Source organism: Pteropus alecto, unplaced genomic scaffold (assembly GCF_000325575.1).
Source record: "Pteropus alecto unplaced genomic scaffold, ASM32557v1 scaffold111, whole genome shotgun sequence".
NCBI classification, from domain to species: domain Eukaryota; kingdom Metazoa; phylum Chordata; class Mammalia; order Chiroptera; family Pteropodidae; genus Pteropus; species Pteropus alecto.
The window spans coordinates 6,685,599-6,705,781 of NW_006431915.1; the positions used below are offsets into that span (position 1 = coordinate 6,685,599).

At 43.5% G+C, this 20,183-nt stretch overlaps 1 protein-coding gene across 1 annotated transcript in view; it reads left to right on the forward strand.

Annotated features, from left to right (window-relative positions):
• Window positions 1-20,183, forward strand: part of SNX30 (sorting nexin family member 30) — a gene marked incomplete at its 5' end in the record, with an annotated part of 96,638 nt that overhangs the window by 63,064 nt on the left and 13,391 nt on the right. The window contains 3 exons of the mRNA XM_006906114.3: window positions 1,751-1,946; window positions 3,366-3,565; window positions 14,937-15,023. Of these exons, the coding sequence (XP_006906176.1) occupies window positions 1,751-1,946; window positions 3,366-3,565; window positions 14,937-15,023 (483 nt within the window). The remainder of the gene's footprint in view (window positions 1-1,750; window positions 1,947-3,365; window positions 3,566-14,936; window positions 15,024-20,183) is intronic.

Genomic DNA, 20,183 nt, shown 5'->3' on the forward strand with positions numbered 1-20,183 from the left:
CCCACATCTTTTTTTCTCCCCAGCCCCCCATCTTTTAATACATCATGAATATCTCGGTCTTGTTCTTAAATTACCCACTCGCATGTTCTGCCACAGCAAATGCAGAAGCATTCCTCTTGCTTGTGATGACGGGATCCTATCACAAATTAGAAGCGTCTTAAAGAAGAAGCCAGTAGTGTTTCTGGCAGAGAGGGAGGGGACACTCAGTATCAAATATGTTCAAATCAACCTTTTCATCTTTGACAGAATGGATGCAGCAATCAGATAGGTACTGCTGCATCACTGTATTCAACATGTTACGTTGGTTAATTTCAAAGCTCTACTTGAAGTAGAGCTTATGCAGTCCAATGAGCCCAGTTTGCTCCAAAAAATATTGTCTGTGGAAGCAATTCTGAGAAGTCCAAGGCTTTTTTTATGGTCTCGGGAAAGCCTGGTACCTATTAGGATATATTTTGTTTAGAGCATATGAGGTTAAAAGGGGAAATGGAATCTTTAGAACATTTTCTCAGGCAGCTTGATTTTGAAAGGCAGAAGAGAGGTGGAGGAAGTGGGCTGGAGGTGACTTCTGCTGTTTTTAAGCTGGGTGAGCCTTCGGTATATTTTATATGAAGGATTACAAGTTGAAGATACAGACAGGAGAGGGGATGGTTGATAGGGCAAGGACCTTGGTTGGGACATGGTGAAGAGGAAAAGATGAAATCAAGAGCAAAAGTGAAGGTTCTGACTGCATGAAGAAGGAGAAGGAAGTCAAATGAGGAGGAGTCTACACTTCTGACACATATGGAGATTTGAGCCTACAACTGTGTGTCGAATTGGGGAGGGGCTGTTGGATAGCTGTGTTAACCATGATTCCCTGTTCTCTGCCCTATCCCTATATCAGGCTGAGCCACCAGAAAGCAATTGCTTTGTGTCGTGTCTCCTTATCTCCCTGTAGACGTGCCCTTCTAGGACTAGGAGTTAACATTCTGTTTGTATTGAGGGTGCATATAAGGAACAGACACCTGTATCTTCTGTTACACCATTTTTAAATGCACCATTAAAGTAAGGGACATAAGACAACCTGAAGATACTATAGATTCTTCTTAGCGTTTAATAGTAGGAAGAAGCTTGTTTTACCTGGCAGACTAATATGCTTTTTTAACTTAGATACACTGGATTATGTAGCTCAATGTATTTCCCATTTATGCCTAGACCAAGAAGTCCAGGGTAAATGTTTTGTTGTTTACAGCATCTACCCTTGCTATGAATTTTCTGACACTGGTTTTTCTGTTACTGTTTTTGGCTTCCCACCCTACTTTCTACTTTCCTTATTTGGCTTTGGTTGAGATATAAATAAATGAATGGAATGAATTTCAGTTTTTGAATTTTGTTCCTAAAGACAACTTAGGATATTTTGCAAGAAAGAAAGGGATTTTTGTTTTGGGTCAGAAATATTAAAAAATTATGTTGGAAACACAGTGTTCTGTTTCAAAGAAAGCATGCTCAGGCGAGTAAACCTGATAAGAAAGGTAGGAGTCCAGCTCTGTTGAAAGAGATCAGGTTGTCACCACATAGGAATTGGAGCCTGCTGGTTGTGATGGCATAGAGAGGACACACTTTTGGGTATATGGTTAGGTCCTCTCACTCAGCTCCTTATTTTCTGAGTCCTCTATTTTCAAAAAGCAGTTGCCTAAAGGAGTTGGTTTACTGAGTCCTGGCCCGTGTAAGTGGTCGAGCCCTCAAGGTTTGTTTATTCATGTGTCATCCTTAGGACCTGAACGCCTACAAGAAGCAAGGGATGGCATTGCTGACCAGAGTGGGCGAGTCGGTCAAACATGTCACCGGAGGATACAAACTTAGGAGCCGGCCTCTTGAGTTCGCAGCCATAGGAGAGTACTTAGACACATTTGCACTCAAACTGGGAACCATAGATCGGATAGCCCAGCGGATCATCAAGGAAGAAATAGGTGAGCTCTTTATTGAGATCGTAACATGCCGAGGGACTACATTTGCAGAAATGGCATTCACATGTACTAAGCAGAATCAACTGGTGAGACAGAACCAGGCCCCATTTTACTTACAAACAAATAAATGCAAGGAGGGGAGGAAGTGGTCGTGACCAGACTATAATTTTGCGCTTCATTTTTTTGCCCTTCATTTCAGCGTTGTATTTTCTTTCCCCAGGGCAAACAGCCACGTCTGCACCTCTAGACGTTCCCACTGTCTTCTGTCTTCACCGTAGCTTGAAAAGTAGAGACATTGGCTCAACTTCCTTTCATTCGTAGGAATGTTAATTTAAAAAGTAAACTTAGGTATCTTTTCCGGTAGAAAGATGGTTCAAAAGGACAGCATGGTGACCCATGTTTGCCAAAGTTAGGATCCTATGAGCCTTCAGACTTGAAATTGATTTACATGCCCCGCCCTGCTACATTTCAGACTCAGAGTTACCAGGCCTTTCTTTATTCTTCCTGATTGTCGCCACCACTTCCTCCCCACCCCTCCTGTGGCCACTTGCTTTTCTGTATCCCAAAATGTTAACGATCATGCTGGCACTTGATGTGAAGCACGTTGAAAAGGATTCTCCGGTAGCTGCTCTCCATCGGTTACTAAAAAAAATGGCAACAGCATTTCATTGTCATGGCAAGCATCCTGGTGACAGATGATGGCCCAGATTTTTTTTATGGGGGGAAATAGCTTTTTTTGTTGTTCCCTGTGCTTTAATTCTCATTTACCCACTGATGGTATCACATTGGGCCTGCAGGTTTGGGAGATAGCTTTAGGTACCATCCACATCTAAGGACCACGTGGAGTAAATTCTGATGGGAGTAAGGTGTTGGGGTGACTCCTGACTGAGAGTGAGTCTGCCAATGTAAGACCACATCTCCTATATCAAATGTTTCCTAAAATTCTATTATTTTTCCATTGGAACTGATTTTTTGTCTTTTAAAAACATCCCCCTAAACCTGTAGGAAACTGCCCCCATTGTCTGTTAAAGTAGTGCTTCACTGTGTGGGTAGGAGAATGGTTATTTTTGAAGATAGTTGGTGGATACAGCGCCTGTGACTTTCCCCGGAAGGCATTGTGGTCTCCATTATTCAGAGGCATGGCATTCCCAGTATGGGGTGGAGTTGATGTTACAATTTTAGCTGTAACATCATCTTTTCAAGATTTAAACATATATGTATGTATATATGTATGTATGTATGTATATGTATTTGTATATGTTATAAGCAGTATTGTGTTTAAAGGAGAGCATGCTCAGGTGAGTTAGTAGCCAAGGAAAGACATCTTAATGTAGAGAACTCTTGGCTGCAGTGGTTATTGAGTCAGTTAATACCAGTGATTGCTGCCCAGCCAGATTTTACTGATTTCTCTTCCCCCTTTAGAGTACCTTGTAGAGCTGAGAGAATATGGCCCTGTGTACTCCACATGGAGTGCATTAGAGGGAGAGCTGGCAGAACCCCTGGAAGGGGTGTCAGCTTGCATTGGCAACTGCTCCACAGCCTTGGAAGAACTGACAGATGACATGACAGAAGACTTTCTACCTGTGCTCAGGGAATATATTTTATACTCAGACTCCATGAAGGTAAGCTGGCTCACTTCTTGTGTACTTAGGTATTTTCTTTGTTCTAGTCATTAGCAAAAAAAGTAATTGATTATATCCTATTTGCACGTGGTACAGGTTTTTCTCTTCCTAGGCGAGCAGGATCAGACATGTGACTGACGTCATAAGCATATAAATAGAGCACATGGTAAACCAAGTATGTGAATTAATGAAAAAAAATAGTTTGGAAAAAATTCTTAGTGTTCACTAAGAGTTCAAAGGGGTATAAAATCGAAACAAGAACAGGATGCTGTGGAAAAAGAACAATTGGAAGTTAAAATATGATCACTGAAATAAAATTGTAAAGTTGGAAGATGATGAAGAAATCTCGAAAAGTAAAACAAACAAAAAAGTGGTTGAAAAGTAGAAGAAAAATACAGAAGTATTGAAAATGTGCAACAATGAGAAGAGACATAGAGGGAGGATTAGTTTCAGAGGTTCAGTATCTGATTGATAAGAGTTTCTGATTGAGAGAACAGTGAAAACTGAGAGAAGAAAATGATGAAAGAAATAATGCCAGAAAATCTCCCAAAGCTGAAGGACGTGCATCTTCAGATTAAAAAGACAAGCAAAAGTAGTGAACAGAGAACCAACCCAAAGCATATAATTAATATTTTAGAATAAAAGTTACAAGGATCAAATGTAGAAACTGCCCCACTAGAGACCGCCCCTACCTATACTTAGACTGATTGGAGAGCTTAGCTGTAGGGGACTACTACTGTGGTGACACCAGTTAGAGAAAAGGGTCAGTTTTCCTGACCAAAAGAAAAAGATATGTGTTTCAGTATTGAACATCCTGGTCTTCAAGTGGCCCCTTTCCTACTTGCCAGAGGAGACCTCTGTGAGTAGGACTGATGAATCTCTAGAGAGGAACTTGTCAGTCAACCTTGGTTGAAAAAATGGAAAACCAGAAAAATCATGGTGCTATGACAATATTCTATATCTTGAGAAGGGGAGTGAAAAAAATTAGTAGATCAACTAGTTACAGAAACTTTATTATGGAAAGTTGCAAGCATATACAAAAGCAGAGAGAATAGTATGACGAGCTCTCATATACCCATCACTCTTGTTTCATCTCGTTTTATCAGGTATGAAGTTTTAAGGCCCCTGATACATAGTAAAGTGTGGACAATGGAAATGGAGCCTGTTCCTGGTAGAATGAATTCCTGTCTCATATATACTCTATTAAGCTGTTAGTAGAACACTTTCAAAGATAGGTTCGGGTCAAGATCTCATGGCGATCATGGAAAATGGTATAAATTTCCTTATCTGTGAGGTGGAAATAATGATAGTGATGATAAGGATAAAACTCGCACATGAGATCATTAACCTGTGACAGCTTTGTTGGTAATTACTGGAACTGAGGCTGAAAACCAAGGCTTCTGACTCTACATTTGTAACTCATTCTCCTCTATTATACTGTATTTGTTTAAATCGAGATCTGCTCATTGTATATTTAATCCTGTGACTGAAAGAAGTATAGCGAGGCATTCTGGGGTGGGGGAGGTGGGCAAAGTGGGCAAGGGGGGTCAGAAGTACAAACTTCCAGTTACAAAATAAGTCATGGGATTCAGTGTACAGGATGATAACTTCACTTAACAATGTATTTTATATTTGAAATATGCTAAAAGAATAGATCTTAAAAGTTGTCATCGTAAGAAAAAAAAATAACTACCGTATGTGTGATGATGGATGTTAACTAGTCTTATCGTGGTGATCATTTCACAATATATACAAGTATCAAAACATCATGTCGTATACCTGAAACTAATGTAATGTTATATATGATTTATATCTCAATAAAAAGGCACCCCAACTTGCTTAAAATGAACCAGAATATTTTGCTTTACTTATAAAGTTAATAGTATCTGTTTTTGTGAACAAAAATAGATTTATACAATCCTTGAGGTGTCCTTGAATTTGTCTTTTATATAGACTCACCCTTCATCAAAAATGCTCCCTTAACAACTAGCCTGACTGAAAATCTGATACATACATGGTCCTGGTATATTACAGTACATATTACTTTGTTCTTGCATGTGGCAAGTATCTTAGTACTTAATATGCATTTGTACCCGAAGAAGGCTTCTAAATTGTCATTTGGCAAGGATTTATCTGGTGTCTTTGTTAAAATATTACTTGTGTGAGTAATTGAAGTTACATATCAAAGAAACACTTGTTTGCTTTCCTTCTTTACCCCTTGTGTGAGGCATATGTATTAAGTTTCTTGTTTACTGAGCCTGAAAAAATGTTAATCAGGTTAATCAAGCTTGGAGAATGGGATTGTACATAGTGTTGTCTGGGGAGAGGCATGGCAGAGAAAGTGTTGACTGGCAGCCTCTGAAAGTATAGCTCTGCCACATGGTGAGCTGAGCTAAGACTAGCTAGAAAGAAATGAGACCTCCTGCTCCCCATTTTTCCATCAGTGAAATATGTCGGCATAGTGGTCTGGGCAAGGCAGGCGTGACTTTATGGCAAAGCCAAGACTGCATGTGGGATTGTCAGAGTCTGTGTGGCCAGGACTGAAGACATTGGGAAAGTGGTAGGTGTCTTAAGTGGATCCCATGCCTTTTGACATTGCTGCTTGTTAAGAATTAACTATATTCCTCTGTGAGAGTCATATAATTCCACTTCCAAAATAACTTTCCGATTTTTAAGGTATAAATGGGACAAACTTTGCTCTTCAGCTTGCTGAAGGCCAGATTGTGAAACTCGTTCTTACAACTACCAAATGGTCTTCAGGACTGAGAGAGTTCTGATTTTGTTTTGGTAAGGAGATACTGGTATGACGACATCTTGTCAGTCTACTCCTTTTGTGATGGCCTTGAGTGAACCAAAGTGGGTATTTGTCCTCATCATTTGGAGTCGGGCCTGTGACTTTGGAATTTGAAGTAGTAGAGTGTCGGGCGCATGAAGAAAATGCTGGAGATCAATGAAGCCCTCTCCTAATGGGGCTAAGGTTGGGACTCCTCTCCGAGGTTGAAAAGCCCTTTGGGATCATCTTGCCTAACTGGCTCATTTTATAGATGAAGAAACAGAGCCCCATAGGTAAATCTTTTCTGTGTCTTATGACCACAGTTCTAATGACTAGTCACCTTGAATCTGTCTCTTTACATTGGCCAAGAAGGAAACTGGATCAGTTCTTGCTTTTCAAGGCCGAGTCTCAATTGTCTCTCTTTAAGTGCAATTGTGGTTGGATACATTCTGATCCCTTTGGAGGTAGAGAGAAGGCACAGAAAAATGAGGGCTTTTATCAGGCCATGTGGAATAAATAGACCATATTCAGTGAACAATGAGGACAGCGAGTACCAGAAAGATGGTTGAAGATGTGTATTCCAAGGATGCTGTGGAGCGAGAGTGAACAAGGCCTGGAAGCAGGGGTACCAGATTTACCCTCAGGCCTGGAACTCAAGTTAAACATGCCGTAGACATCTGCAGGTGAGCCCTTATACAGGATTTCACATCCTGTACCTGGTGTATGTGTAAAACAGAATTAGGATAGTGATGGGCTGGAAGGGAATATCTTAAGAGGTTTTACCAAATTTCTGGCAATGCCTTTTAAATATGGATGTCGTTTTGACCAGGCCAAGAGCTGGAGAAGCTTTATTTAAGATGGTTAGGGCAGGACCATCTTATTGCCCACACTGTCTTTTTCATAGAAGGTAGTCAGCAAATATTTAATTGGATTTGACAATGTGGTGAATTTGGAATATTTACAGATGTGTAACTATAGCATGTCATGTATCTTGTTATTTTTAAGACACACGTTTATGGACAAGTCAAAGAGCATGCTTCTCTCAGAGGTGTCAGTTAATGGCTAGAGCGAGAAGAGAGAAGAGTGGGTGGTAAGGAAAAGCCACACAGAGGAAGTGGCTTCAGTTGGAAATGTGAATGACATATAGGAGTGACTGTGCAAATATCAGAGGACGGAGCATTTTAGGCAGAGGGAATAGCCAATGCAAAGGTTCTAAAGCAGAAATGAGCTTGGTGTCTTTACAGGTCAGAAAGGCCCGTGCAAGCGGAGCCCAGTGAGCAGGAGAGGAAGTGGGAGGAGTTGAGGTCAAAGACATAGTCAAGGGCCCAGATATAAGTAGTATCTTACAGGCCATGGGTGGTAAGAGTCTGGGTTTTATTCTTAGGAATAAAAGGGAAGCTATTTGGTTTTGTGCAGGGGAATGACAGGATACATTTTCCACTTTAAGAAGACAGATAGTGCCACAGTGTGGGGAATGGGTTGCAGAGAGCGAGAGTGGAGGTGGGGGGACCAGTTAGGAGACTGTCACAGGAAGCCAAAGGGCAGTTAACTAAGATGGTGGAGCTTAGATGCTGGTGATGGAGAAGTGGGTGGATTGGGGGTGGATTTTGGATGAGGAGCCATCCAGACTTGCTGCTATATTAATGTGAAGTAAGCAAGGGAGAAATTGAGGGTGACTCCTGAGTTTTAGCTTCAGCAACTGCATGGACAGTGGTACTGTTTTTTGGGATGGAGAAATCTGGGAGAATAGATTGGGCAGTTGGGAATCATGTGTTTTGGCCATGTTGAGTTTAAAATGCCTGTTAGTCATTAAAGTTAGTCATGGCAGCTGGTGATGAGTTTAGTTCAGAATGGGAATGGAAATCTAGGAATCTTTTGCATATAGATGGTGTGTAAATCTATGAAAGTTGGGGATATCATCTAGTGATGAGATTGAGGTAGTCGAAGACTGCTCCCTGAGGCATGGCACTATTTAATGGTCTAGAACCTAATTAAGAGGAGGAACGAGTAGAAAAGGAGACTGAGAAGGAATGGTCAGTGCAGTAGGATAAAAAAGTCAAGATTCCCTCAGTGAAGCCAAGAGAAATGTTTTCAGGAGAAGGAATGTGATAAACAGCGACCAGTAGGTTTAATAATATGGAAGTCATTGGTATTTGTGATTAGAGGTCTCAGATGTGGGTGCAGAAATTTGAGATTAACGACAGTTTGTCTTTGAGTTAGAGATACTCAAATGCCAATTTAATTGTGAGGTGGTTTCTTCAGCCTGCCTACTGTTCTGGGGCCAAAAGGTGGAGCCAACAAGTCAAATAACTAGTTTATGCTTTAGATTGACCAGTTCTGGTGCCTTTCAAAAGCTAAAAATATTTTCCAAAGATTAAATCGACGGGGGGGGGGGGAATCGTCCTTCCTAAACAAAAATGATTATAGATTGGGGCCCTAATTTCTTGAAAATATGAAGAAGTGGGATGTAAAAATGTATATGATCTCAAATGTTTTTTAAAAATTAGCAAAGTGTAAAAATTAAAACTCAGATTCTCAATCATGGCAGACTGAATACATTTTTAAACTTCCCCTTCTTCATGGACTTGCACCAAAATGACTCTAGAATGATTTTTTGAAAAAATAGAAACCCGCGAGGACAAAGAGCGACAGGCTGGGAAACCATAGCAGTGCAGTTGGGGACTAGAAAACAAATTCCGAGGCGATAAGAGACAGGGGACTAAGGTGACCGTGAGGTAAAAGTAAGAAGCCACCTGGTTTACTCTGCAGAACCATTCGAAAGGTTAGGAATTGGCAGCACCCAGTGTTCTGGGACTTATGGGGAAATAGAGCTGACGAGAACGATTCATCAGTAGTCTGTTTAAGAAGCAGTTTGAGCTTCTGATTCTTTTCTCTCTCCCCGCCCAAAGGCCACTGTCCCCTCTCCACTCTGGCAGAACTAGAGGTATAGTCTTCGGAGGGGATATAGTAGAGGTTTTCTGGGCCAAGAGATACCAGGCCAGTTGACGGTTGGGGCTAAAATTCTAAAATTAGGATGTTAAGTTAAAGGTTACTGAATATTGAGACTCTTAGTCATCTTCCTCTGCTTGGCTCTTAGCCTTCTGTCTTCTCTGCAGGGATTAGAAGATCTTCTTTTCTAGAAGATCTCAACAGGCCAGGAGAAGAGACTAGGTAGGAGATGCTAATATTGGAAGGGAGTGGGGGAACCACAGCGAAATGACCCAGCAGAGTCCTTATAGAGAATCATCAACAAGCCCTTGACGTGCAAAGAGCTTTCCGTCAGTTTTTCAGTGTTTCCCTCTTGGATGAGTGAGCATACAAGAGTCACCAGTATTTAAGGAATGATTCTAATTTGAATATCAAGTAAAAACAAAGAAGAAAAACCATATTGAGTGAAACATCATTGAAGGAGGAGGAGATTTCCAGGGAAAAAAATCATTAATATCTTCAAAAAGAGAAGAGATATCACAGCCATAAAACAAGAATTTTTTAAAGATCCAGAGAACAAAGTTCATGGATTTACATTAAGACTATAATAGAAGTGAACAAAACAAAACAAATCAATAAAAGAGTTAGAAGAGAAAGTTAAGGAAATCACATATAAATAGAAACAAAAAGACAGGTGGAGGATTGGAGAGAAAAAATATGAAAATGAGAAGACTAAACTATAATATTCAATAACAGAAGTGCCAGGAAGGAAAACAGAAATGGGGAGGACCAAAGAAGTCATTCAAGAGAAGAGACTTGAAGTGAAGACATAATATGTTACCGGTTGTGCCTGAAAGATGGATGCCCTTTCCCCGACCTCTACATTTTCTTTTTGTATTTTCTAATTTTGACATAACAAATATCTTTTAAAGTTAGGGGGGAAATATGTGATGTCAGTATCATTGTATTCCTGATATTGCCCTAGAATATTTAACTAACAGGTGGTCCTGTTTTCAATAAAATGAATGTGTAAAAGAAGCACGTTGAGTGAAACAACCTAAATTCAATCATTTACTCAGAAATTATGTCACCAGGACCAAGTCAGACTCATTTTCCTGCCTGTAGGAAAATGCTCTCCTAGAGGGCCACCAAAAAACAGGCCCCAGGGCAATCTATGTTGGGTGTTTGATTTTTATTTTCCCTTGAGTGTCTTTCTTTATTACTGAGTATTCAGTGTTCTACACAGATTCCTCTAGGGTGTTTTGGGCTGTCAGCCCTTGGCGTATTAGAGAATGACCCATTCTGTTCTCAGTTCTCTACGCTGGGCTAAGCCGTTCCTGCTATTTTCATATACTTCCTCAACCCTGCATCCAGATGTCCCTCTTACAAAAAGATTTAAAACTTAAAAACCTTCTGGACCTGAGCAGGCTTTGGGGTAGCTGCTGACCTTCTGCACTGGGACTCTTTTTGGACTGTCACAAACCCTACAAGTGTGTGAGTCCACAGCCTCGCCAGGGGGAAATGTGAGCGTGTGCTCCAGGGGTGGAGAGGTAAATACTGAGCTTTCCTGTTGATTCTGACCATTGTGGCAGTTTCTGGGAAAGAATCCAGTGTAGATGCCAAAAGCCAAACCACAGAATGTACCTGTGATCCAACTTCCAGGTACTTTTGTCATTGTTTATAATAAACATTTGGATGATGAGTATTATGTTTTCATTCTTTAACTTTTATGATGGGAAAATCAAACACATCCAAAAATAAAGCGAAGGCATAACAATTCCCCAGGAACCCATCAGCCAGCGCCAAAGTTGTCCGCTCATGGTCCATCTTGTTCTGTAGCTCTGCTCCCACCCGCTCCCAGCCTCCACCCTCTGGATTGTTTTAAAGCAAACCCCAGACATCATATCAGTTTGTATAAGAATATTTTAGTATGTATCTCTAATATACAAGCATTCTTTTAAAAGAGAAAAAGAACCACATTATCATCACACCTAAAGAAATTTTCTTCTTCTTCTCGAATATCCATTTAGTGTTCGATTTCCTTAATTCTCTCAGACATTATTTTTATAGATTTTTTTTCCCCCAAGTCAGGATCCAGATAAAATCCATACGTTAGTTGATATGTTTTTGAACGTTTTAAAAATCCCTCCCCATCTGTTTTCCTTGCAATTTATTTGTTAAACTGAGTTATTTTTTCTGTTTATATTGGAAAAGAAGGGTAGTAAAGTTGTATATTGTTAGGACCATTTTGAAATCGTGATGAAATGCTCTATAGTAAAAAAAAAATACAGTGTTCCAGAGAGATTTATTCCACATCTTAAATTAAAAGTCACCTTGTCATCGAGGCCCTCCCTGGCCATCCTACGTACAATTCCGCCATCTTCCAAACCTTTGGCATTTTATATCCTCCATTCCTGTTTCACTTTTCCTCCCCAACATCTAGCGTTACCTGACATGCTATATATTAATATATTTTACTTGTGTATTGTCTGCCTCCCCTCTGGAATGCAAGCTCCACGAAGGCAAGACGTTTGCAGATTTTGTTCTCTACTGTATTCCCAGCACCTGGATAGATGAATGAAGAAATATTAAGGCAGGACAGAAACAGGGTGAAGATGGCTATGTAGAGGAGGTGCAGACAGATACAAAGCATAATGAGGAAATTATCTCCACGCACTTGACCTTTTTGATTTCTGGTACCCACTAGAATCAGAGATCCCTATAAAGCTCAGATGATGAATACCTTTTGCTTGCCACTCAGTGATGGGGGCTCGTCTCTGTCAGTGCTGACTTGGTCTGTTGGCCCTTTCAGCCCATTGCAGGTTCAGGCCCCATCAGCCACAGGCTGGTCGGCCAGTTTTATCAACAGAGCCTATGTTGTTTGGGGTGGGAGGCCAGTCCTTTCAAACCATCACCAACAATGTGCAAAGGTACTCTCAACAAGGATGGGAGTCTTAACCAGATTATCTTGATTCCAAAAGTGTTTCCCAACATTTATTGTGATCGAATTGCAGTCAGACTGGGAAACCACAGGCCATGCTGGAATGTAGCAGGAAAAGCCTGAGTGAGTCACCCCTGTGGTATTAACCATCCGTGTGCCTTCAGCCTCCACTGCACCTCAGTGTTCTTGTATATAAAATGGGGATAATACCCTTTCACTTCTTCAGGGTTGTTGTGAGCTTTTGTTGTTGTCCAGTGATGCGGGGATGTTAGCACAAACCCTCCAGTCAGCCTGCATGAGAAGGCAGCGATCCGGCCACCGTGGGCGAGGCCAAGGGTAACAGTGGCCGAGGAGACAGAGGGCCGACCTCTCCTTTGGGCCAAGGAAGGCCCAGGCTGACTGGGGGAGGGCATGTGGCTTAATCTTGGGGCCCCCTCTCCTTTTTGGGGTGTAGTAGAGGAGATGCACTGGGGCTGTTTCAGCTGCGTGGAGCTGACACATCTCTCTCCATCCCTTCCTGCCTGGGGGCCTTGGCGATCTCAGCAGTTCTTGCCACACTGGCAGAGTGTATGTTGCTGGGACAACTCACCCACATTCCCGTTCCTTGTCTGGATATGAGGCATCCTATGAAGGGCGTACGTGGCAGTGATAAGGAGTCCAGTGGCCTCCCTTCCTATGTCTCATTGCCCCTGGTGACCCCCATTCATGTCCCTAAGGATAGTATCGGGCGTTTATTTCTCTAGGGTGGAGATTATGATTTTTACAACTGCTGGTGCCAGACTAGTAGATTTAGAATATTTTCTGGGCTCTGTGAAGGCCAGAAAGGACCCCCGGGGTTTTTTGTTTGTTGTACCCAGATCTGTACTGTCCAGTATGACAGCCACTAGTCACAGGTGGCTATTTAAGTTTTAATCCAAATTCATTAAAATTAAATACAAATTTAAATCCAGTTCGTCACTCACACTAGCCATATTTCAAGGGCTCAGTTGGCACGTAGGGCTAGTGGCTCCTGTATGGAACCTGCCCACAGCAGAAAGTCCTGTCCAGCAGCACCGGAAACCACCCTGCTCAAAGCGTGGGGAGGGGACTCGCGAGCACTTAGGAGACAGATGTGTGGCAAACAATGAAAAATAAGCTATTGCGAGTTTCACCTCATGTTCTTCTCATGGTAAAGCACCGCTTGAAGTAAATTCTTTAGGGGAAGACTCAAGGTTCCCTGTGTTGACACATTCCATTAGAAGGTTGTCCCCAGAGCACTCGCAACTATTCAGTCACTCATCACCTTTCAGCACGTTGTCGGGGACACAAGATGCCCACCGCTTGGCCAGGAAACGGCTCCTACCCTCCTGACTTCATGCTCTGCTGGAAGGTCGCTATGGGAAAAGAGGAAGATTAGAAGCTTCTACAGCCCTGCGTGACTTCTGAGTTGGTGGGAAAGAAAAATTCTTACCACTCGTGGTTTGCCGTTTGTAATTCTACTAGAAGAAGAACAAGGAAATCCTTGGATGAAACATGCTCTTCTAGAATGTCAGCTGTAAGCTTTTCTGTTCCACCTGGTGGCATCGCCGCAGCAGAGCCAGGACTAGGTGGTTTAGGGAGACACGCTCAGGAGCTGACCTTGTACTTGCACAGGCCCGAGAGTGAGTGTCTCCTTCAACTTTGCGCCCTGGGCATTTGGTTCGTCACCCAGGCTGGCTCTCTCTGAGCCCGTTTAATGCTCACTCAGGCAGGCTCGCGACATGGTCACAGGGATTCTGGATGCATGCTCAGTTCATTTAGCACCTGCAGCTTTACCATGTGTCTGCACCTCCTCCCTCCACGGAGCCCCTCGGGTAGGGAGTGTGTCTCTTTGTTCTTTGTATACCTGGCCTAGAGTGGAGAACAAATAAACAGCTAACAGATCAATGAGAAAATCAGTGGAGCCCCTCAGGTAGGGAGTGTTCTCTGTATACCTGGCCTAGAGTGGAGGACAAATAAACAGCTAACAGATCAATGAGAAAATCAGCCTGCCAAGGATCGACTCAGTGAATTAATGAGTCAGGAACTCTCTGAGCTTAGACTTTTCCGTTAACAGTTCAGAGAATGTCCTATGTTGTCACCTGCCAGCCTTCCCATTTTGGCACAGCTAAGTTCTCTCTGCACACGGGGAAGCCAAGAGCCCTGTCATCACCACGGCCGGGGATGGGCACCGCCCACCGCACTTGCCCTCCCTGGAATTCCGTCACTTTCCCAGCTGGGCTGAGCTTTCCCACTAGAAAGCTCAGCCTCTGAGAATGGTTCTCCTTCTCTCCTTAACTCGCCCTAACGTGAAAAATGAGTTTGAAAATTTTGGATAAAATCGTGTTTTGTTCAAATGTGGTAAAGATGTTTCTATAAATTGTTACTGTATTTCCTCCCGGAGTTGGTTTAGGGCTAAGTCTTAAACGTCTTTCTCACCCCAGCTCATTTCTTAGATAGCCTTTCTACCAGCTCTGCCCTCTCTCTTCCCAAGTTGGAAAATGTTTGCGTGAATTAATAAAGTTTACCCTTTCCAACAAACAACAACAACAACAAAACTCTGCTTTCTCCAGAGTCCATGTCACATGTCACAAAGTAGCCAGGGTGTCCTGGGAGCCCATGGCTGGGCCTGGGGGCCATGATTTGGGGAGGGATGGGATAAAGAATGAGCCTGGGGCTTGGATGCTCCTTTGCGAACTGTGTTACATGCTTCCTCTTTCTGCCTCCCACAGAGCGTATTGAAGAAGAGGGACCAAGTGCAAGCAGAGTACGAAGCCAAACTGGAAGCTGTGGCTCTGAGAAAGGAAGACCGCCCCAAGGTCAGGGACGCCCCCCAGGGAGTGGTGGGCTGCAGGCTGCGGTCGCCCTGCCCAGTGAATCTTATCCCTCGATTCAGGCCGGTGTCGATGCTTCCACTGCCCTCTCTTTGCTCTCTTTCCTGTGTTATTTCTTGGTGCTCCTAGTGTGCACTTGGGGTTGAGTTTTCTGCTGTTTCCTGTTGGCTTGTTTGTTTTTAAGACTTCAGCTCTGCCATTCATAGGCGGTTCCTCTCTCTATAAAATGGGGTCAGGAGAAAGGGGAAGAAGCGTGTAAATCAAAAGTATAGTTTGTGGGCTGGTTCACACACTGTTACTGATCCACGGTGGGAAAAGTATAGACGTTGAACGGAAGCACTTGATAGCAATTTGACATTTGTTGAACGCTCAAGGTGACTGTCGTCAAACTAGCATGGAGAGTTGCATGTGGAGCAAGTTGCATATTGGTTGTGCACAGTAGGACTACAGCTTGGTTGGTTCGGGGGGAAAAAAGCCAATAAAAAATGGGCCTGTACCATAAAGCGCTTGATCTAGCTTGTTTATAATGCCTTCCAGCTCCAGTGCTCTGGGTCTAGATAGAGGATCGCGAATGTAAAGATGCTTCTGTTGTATTTGTCACTCCCATTCGTTGTCTCTCTCTTCCCCCAGACAGCCAGGATTAAAAATGAGAGTAATAATAGCCAACGTGCAAGTGCTAACAGTGGGCTAAGCACTTTATGTCATCTCGTTTATTTCATACAACAATCATGTGGTTCGGGAACCATCATTATTCTCATGTGGGAGATGAGCCAACTGAGGCCCACGGTCACACAGCTAGCAAGTGATGGAGCCCAGAGCACAGCCTGCGGTCTGACTTTAGAACCTTGCCAGCCACCGTTATGTTACTCTGCTCCTTTTTGTTTATAATTGGGAGGTGTATTTGTTTTCCAAGAAGGCATAGGGTAGAGAATGTTATTAGAAAGGCAAGTAGTGGGGTCCCCAGTTTCAGGGAAGAAGTTTGACATCAGAACTGTTTGTTTGGTTTTCTCCCTCTGTCTTGGTCCTCAGTGCTGCTTCTGTGCTGAGATGTACCTGGAAAGGAACTAGCTTTGGGCATTTGAAACTCAACCCTCAGAAATGGCACACATTCACTCTATACAGTAGTTTTTTATATTAATGGCACTGCGTGATCACCACAGCAGTCATCTGAGGCCCAGAGGGAAGGCAGTGTTCTTTCCTCATTTCATGGGTGAGGAAACAAGGCTCGAAGCAGCTCATAAATTGCGCAGTTTTCTTGATGCCAAAGGTCTTTATCCAATATCCAATATCCAATATGTTTGTCTCATTGCTTCCCGTGTCACCATAGTGGTCTACACAAGAGGGTGAAGTACCCATGCATCTTACAGGAAGTCAGATGATAAAGATTGGGACTCTTGTCATTGGCCCAGTATATGTAGCTGGGACTTGGTCGGAGAGCTAGGTACCCTCCCTTTCGTCCACAGGCTGTCAGCTCTCTTCTATGTGTCACAAGGGAGGACATGCTAGAAATGCAGCTGTGTGCAAGGCCGCCCTCTGTCTCCCAGCTGCCTGTCCCATTGACTAGTCTGGTTGTCCCTGTGAGATTTTGGAACATGGTGCCGTCTGCTGAGCCCATGTCTCCGTCTCATTTCAAGGAATGACATGGAAAGCTGTGTTTACATATTTCAGATTTTCATTCTCAAAATTTAGCTCTCAAATATAAATAGAGAAGTTGCTTTTCCTGGCTAGGGAAGAAAGGAAAGATGGCAAGTTCTGCCCCTGGCCTAATTTAGAAGCTGAGGATCCTGTATTTAAATGATGTCAGTCTAATAGTCCTGTCAGCATTTGTACTTGATCAGCACTAAATACAAGCTTTCTCAGAGGTTGATTTTGTCATTTAATCTATGTTCAGCCCTATGTGGAACAGTTCTTTTACAAAGACAGGAGCTGAAGATTTGAATAATAGGCCAAATGAAATCTTGATTTTGCCCTGGCCGGGAAGTTCACATCCGCCTTGGAGCAGATGGAGCAGAGGGAACAGCTGGTTCTGGCTCCCGAGTTCTGGCTAGCCAGGTTGCAGGGTCTCCCGCCTCATGCTTTCCCTTCGTTCCTAGCCTGGGTGTCTTCTCTTCTCCTACCAGTGGGTGTTGAAATCTTCCTGCTGCTGCTGATCTCACTTCCCGAGAGCATCACTGACCCATATGACTCATTCTCTTGGCCATAGGACTTCTTAGAAGAGGGGAGGTTTCTTTCCATATCATGGGAAGAACCAGTAGGTTTTAGACACAGCTACATTCTCTTAGCAGGCCATAGGTTGGCAGTCTTTGCCTTCCTTCTTTCTGGTGGGATACTGAGCCATGACAAAGTTATTCTTGCTACCCGTTTAGCAGTTGTGATGTTTAACAACAAAACAGAGGCTGTCAGGATGGTGTACCAGTGAGCGTGAGCTAACAGAAATCGTACCACCAGTTTTGGATCTGGGGCAGCAGCTCCTTTGGTGGGCAGAGGTGGGCTCATTCGGCAGCCTGTCCAAGTCGACCGTGGTTTGGGAGAAAGAGCACAGGATTCAGAATCAGATGGGCCTGGCGTCAAATCCCAGCTCTGCCCCCTGGATTTGGACTGGTTTGTTCATGAGCCTTCGTGGGGTTCAACACATGATTGTTTTCAGGACATAAAGGTCCACGTAGCATCAGATGCAGTAACAGGCTGTCCCTCGACGGAGCCTCTGCTTTCCATGCTAGCCCTAGTTGTCTCGAGTAGGAATGCCAAATGCAAACTGTGTTTTCTGGGTTTGTTGTCACTTGTGATTTTTGATGTTGAAACAGATTTCAACACTGTTTCGAGTATTGTTCCTTTGTGTCCTAAAGCTTCCCCTGCTTTCCTGCTCCTCCCAACCGCCTGTCCTCCCTGACCACCCATTAGCAGGTAGAGAGACATCTAGGAAATGAATAGTTTAAGGTTTTGCCATGCTTTGTTTTATGAGGTTTTGGGCTCTGCTTTCCAGAGTTGCTGTTGGTGAGATAAAAACCAGGGTACCAAGAAGTGTGTCAGGGCTGGTTTTACCCCAAGGGCTTAACGAGTTCTACTGTTAGTAACTGATAGTGAGAGCAAGGTTGTTCACAGGTCCATCGCAGAGAGGTGGGGAAGGAGAGGGTTCCAGCTGAAGGCTGGGGAGTTCGTGCGGGGAAGGGCCCCAGGTCTGGGGGCTTACCTTGTTTTGAGGTAGAATCTTGAAAAGTTGCTCTGAAGAGTGAGGGAAGGTTATTTTGGGGAAGCCATAGAGTAGTATCAAATCTAATCAATTTTCCGTAACCCAGAAGAAGGAAATGGCCTTGCAGGTGTCTGTGACCCTCACTGCGAGTCTCACGTAGGAGCGGCTGTTCTTAGGACAAAGTAGTGAGTCCTGCGGCTCCAGCTGCTGCTCTGGGAGCCCTGAGCATGCAGTTCATCAGTGTGTACTGAGGTGGTTGGTGATGAGGTCTGTCCAGCTGAGGGAAAATGTTTAGCATCGTAGAATTTAAAGTTTTGATTTGTTTTTAGGTTGAAGAGACTCAGCAGACCCTGAAGGAATTCCTTCTCAGGGAGAAGGAGCTTTGGATTGTGTACACTTCATATTAATTTTGAAGTGAGAGAAGTTAAAGGCTCTCGGTTGGGGGCTGCCTGCCTTCTGCTGGATCTGTTAGGACCACAGACATGTGTGAACCTTAGAATTTGACCTTCCTTAGAAGCTAGGGAGGGCATCGAAGCTATTTCCAGAAACAAAGAGGGGCCGAGGAATTGCATTTAAGATGACATGGGAAGCATGCATACCCTAATGTGAACATGAGGGTAAACTCTGGAGGGAACTTGCAGGGTTAATTCTGCATTTGACTCTTTTTAATGCTAATATGTTCAAATGTTGCTAATTCAAAAAAGAACAAAGAAGGGATGCCAAGAGAGAATGCTTTATAAAAATCTTAACGATTATCTTCAAAAGGTAAAAATGAAGAAAGGGGGGTGGTGGGAATTTTAGGCCCTTACCTACAGGCGGCCTTGTGTTGGGTATAGCGCCAGGCGAAGAAGCTATTGGAAACGGGCAGTGTCGTTGGGGAATTGAGAAGGTGTGTTGCGTGGAGGTGGGTGGGAGCAGAAAACAGGATGTACTGAGCTGCTGCTTCTCAGGTTGAGGGGAAGTAGAACTTGGGATCTCTTTGACAAACCTCTCGAAGGCTATGGACCTTTAAAAGCTCTTAGGATGACGAGAATGGTTAACATTCTGGATCAGGAGAATGTGATACATAGCAAGAACTCTAAAGTGGCAGATGGGAGCGAGGAGACTTCTTAATATGCAGCTTCCACAGACCTGAGAATCAAGTGAGGGCATCTGTTGTTTCCAGGCACTTTCGACAAGTGAAGAGAGACACTCGCGGGGTTCCCCAGTTCTCTCCACAGTACCCATCATCTCAGCCTGGGTTTGAAAGCCAGACTGAGAGACAGAGGTCACATCAGCCAGAGAAGGGCAGGACTGTCATTTCTCTTATCTTGTTTAATTCCTATAACATCCCCTCGCCAGGGCAGTTCTTCTTGTTTTACAGATGAGGGACCAAGGCTCAGGAGAATTATATATGTTCAATGTGTGTGCCAAAGCTAACAAATGATAGAGCTGGGATTGGCCCCCAGATGTGTCTGGCTCCAAAGTAGGAGCCCTTTATCCCCACTTTTGAGCTTCCAGCAATCTGCACCGTTGTGTGTGTGTGTTGAGGGGAGGGGTCTGGCTTTTGTAAGCATGTATAGACGAACACTAGAGGGACTGAGGGAGAACATGGACCTTCCCGTGGGTCTTCAGTGTCTGTGTCTACTAGCTCCTTTCAGCTTTCATGCCGGTGAGCTCATGGCTTCTCTGTTCTGAACTCATCTTATGCCCTTTCTTCTCCCTTCTCACCTGCCAGTCTCTGAATTGTGTTTCTTATCTATTAAAAAAGACAGACAAACAAACAAAAAGCATTTTTTTTCAGGCCACCAATGACTTCCTATTTGCCCAGTTCATTTCCATCTGGACTCTATCTCAGTGTTTTCTCAACTTTTTTTCATCTCGCAGCTCACATAGGACATGAAAAGATTTGTATGACACGCTGGGATAAACAGACCAGGTTGCTTGAAGCTCGAGGTGAGACGCCTGGAACCCTG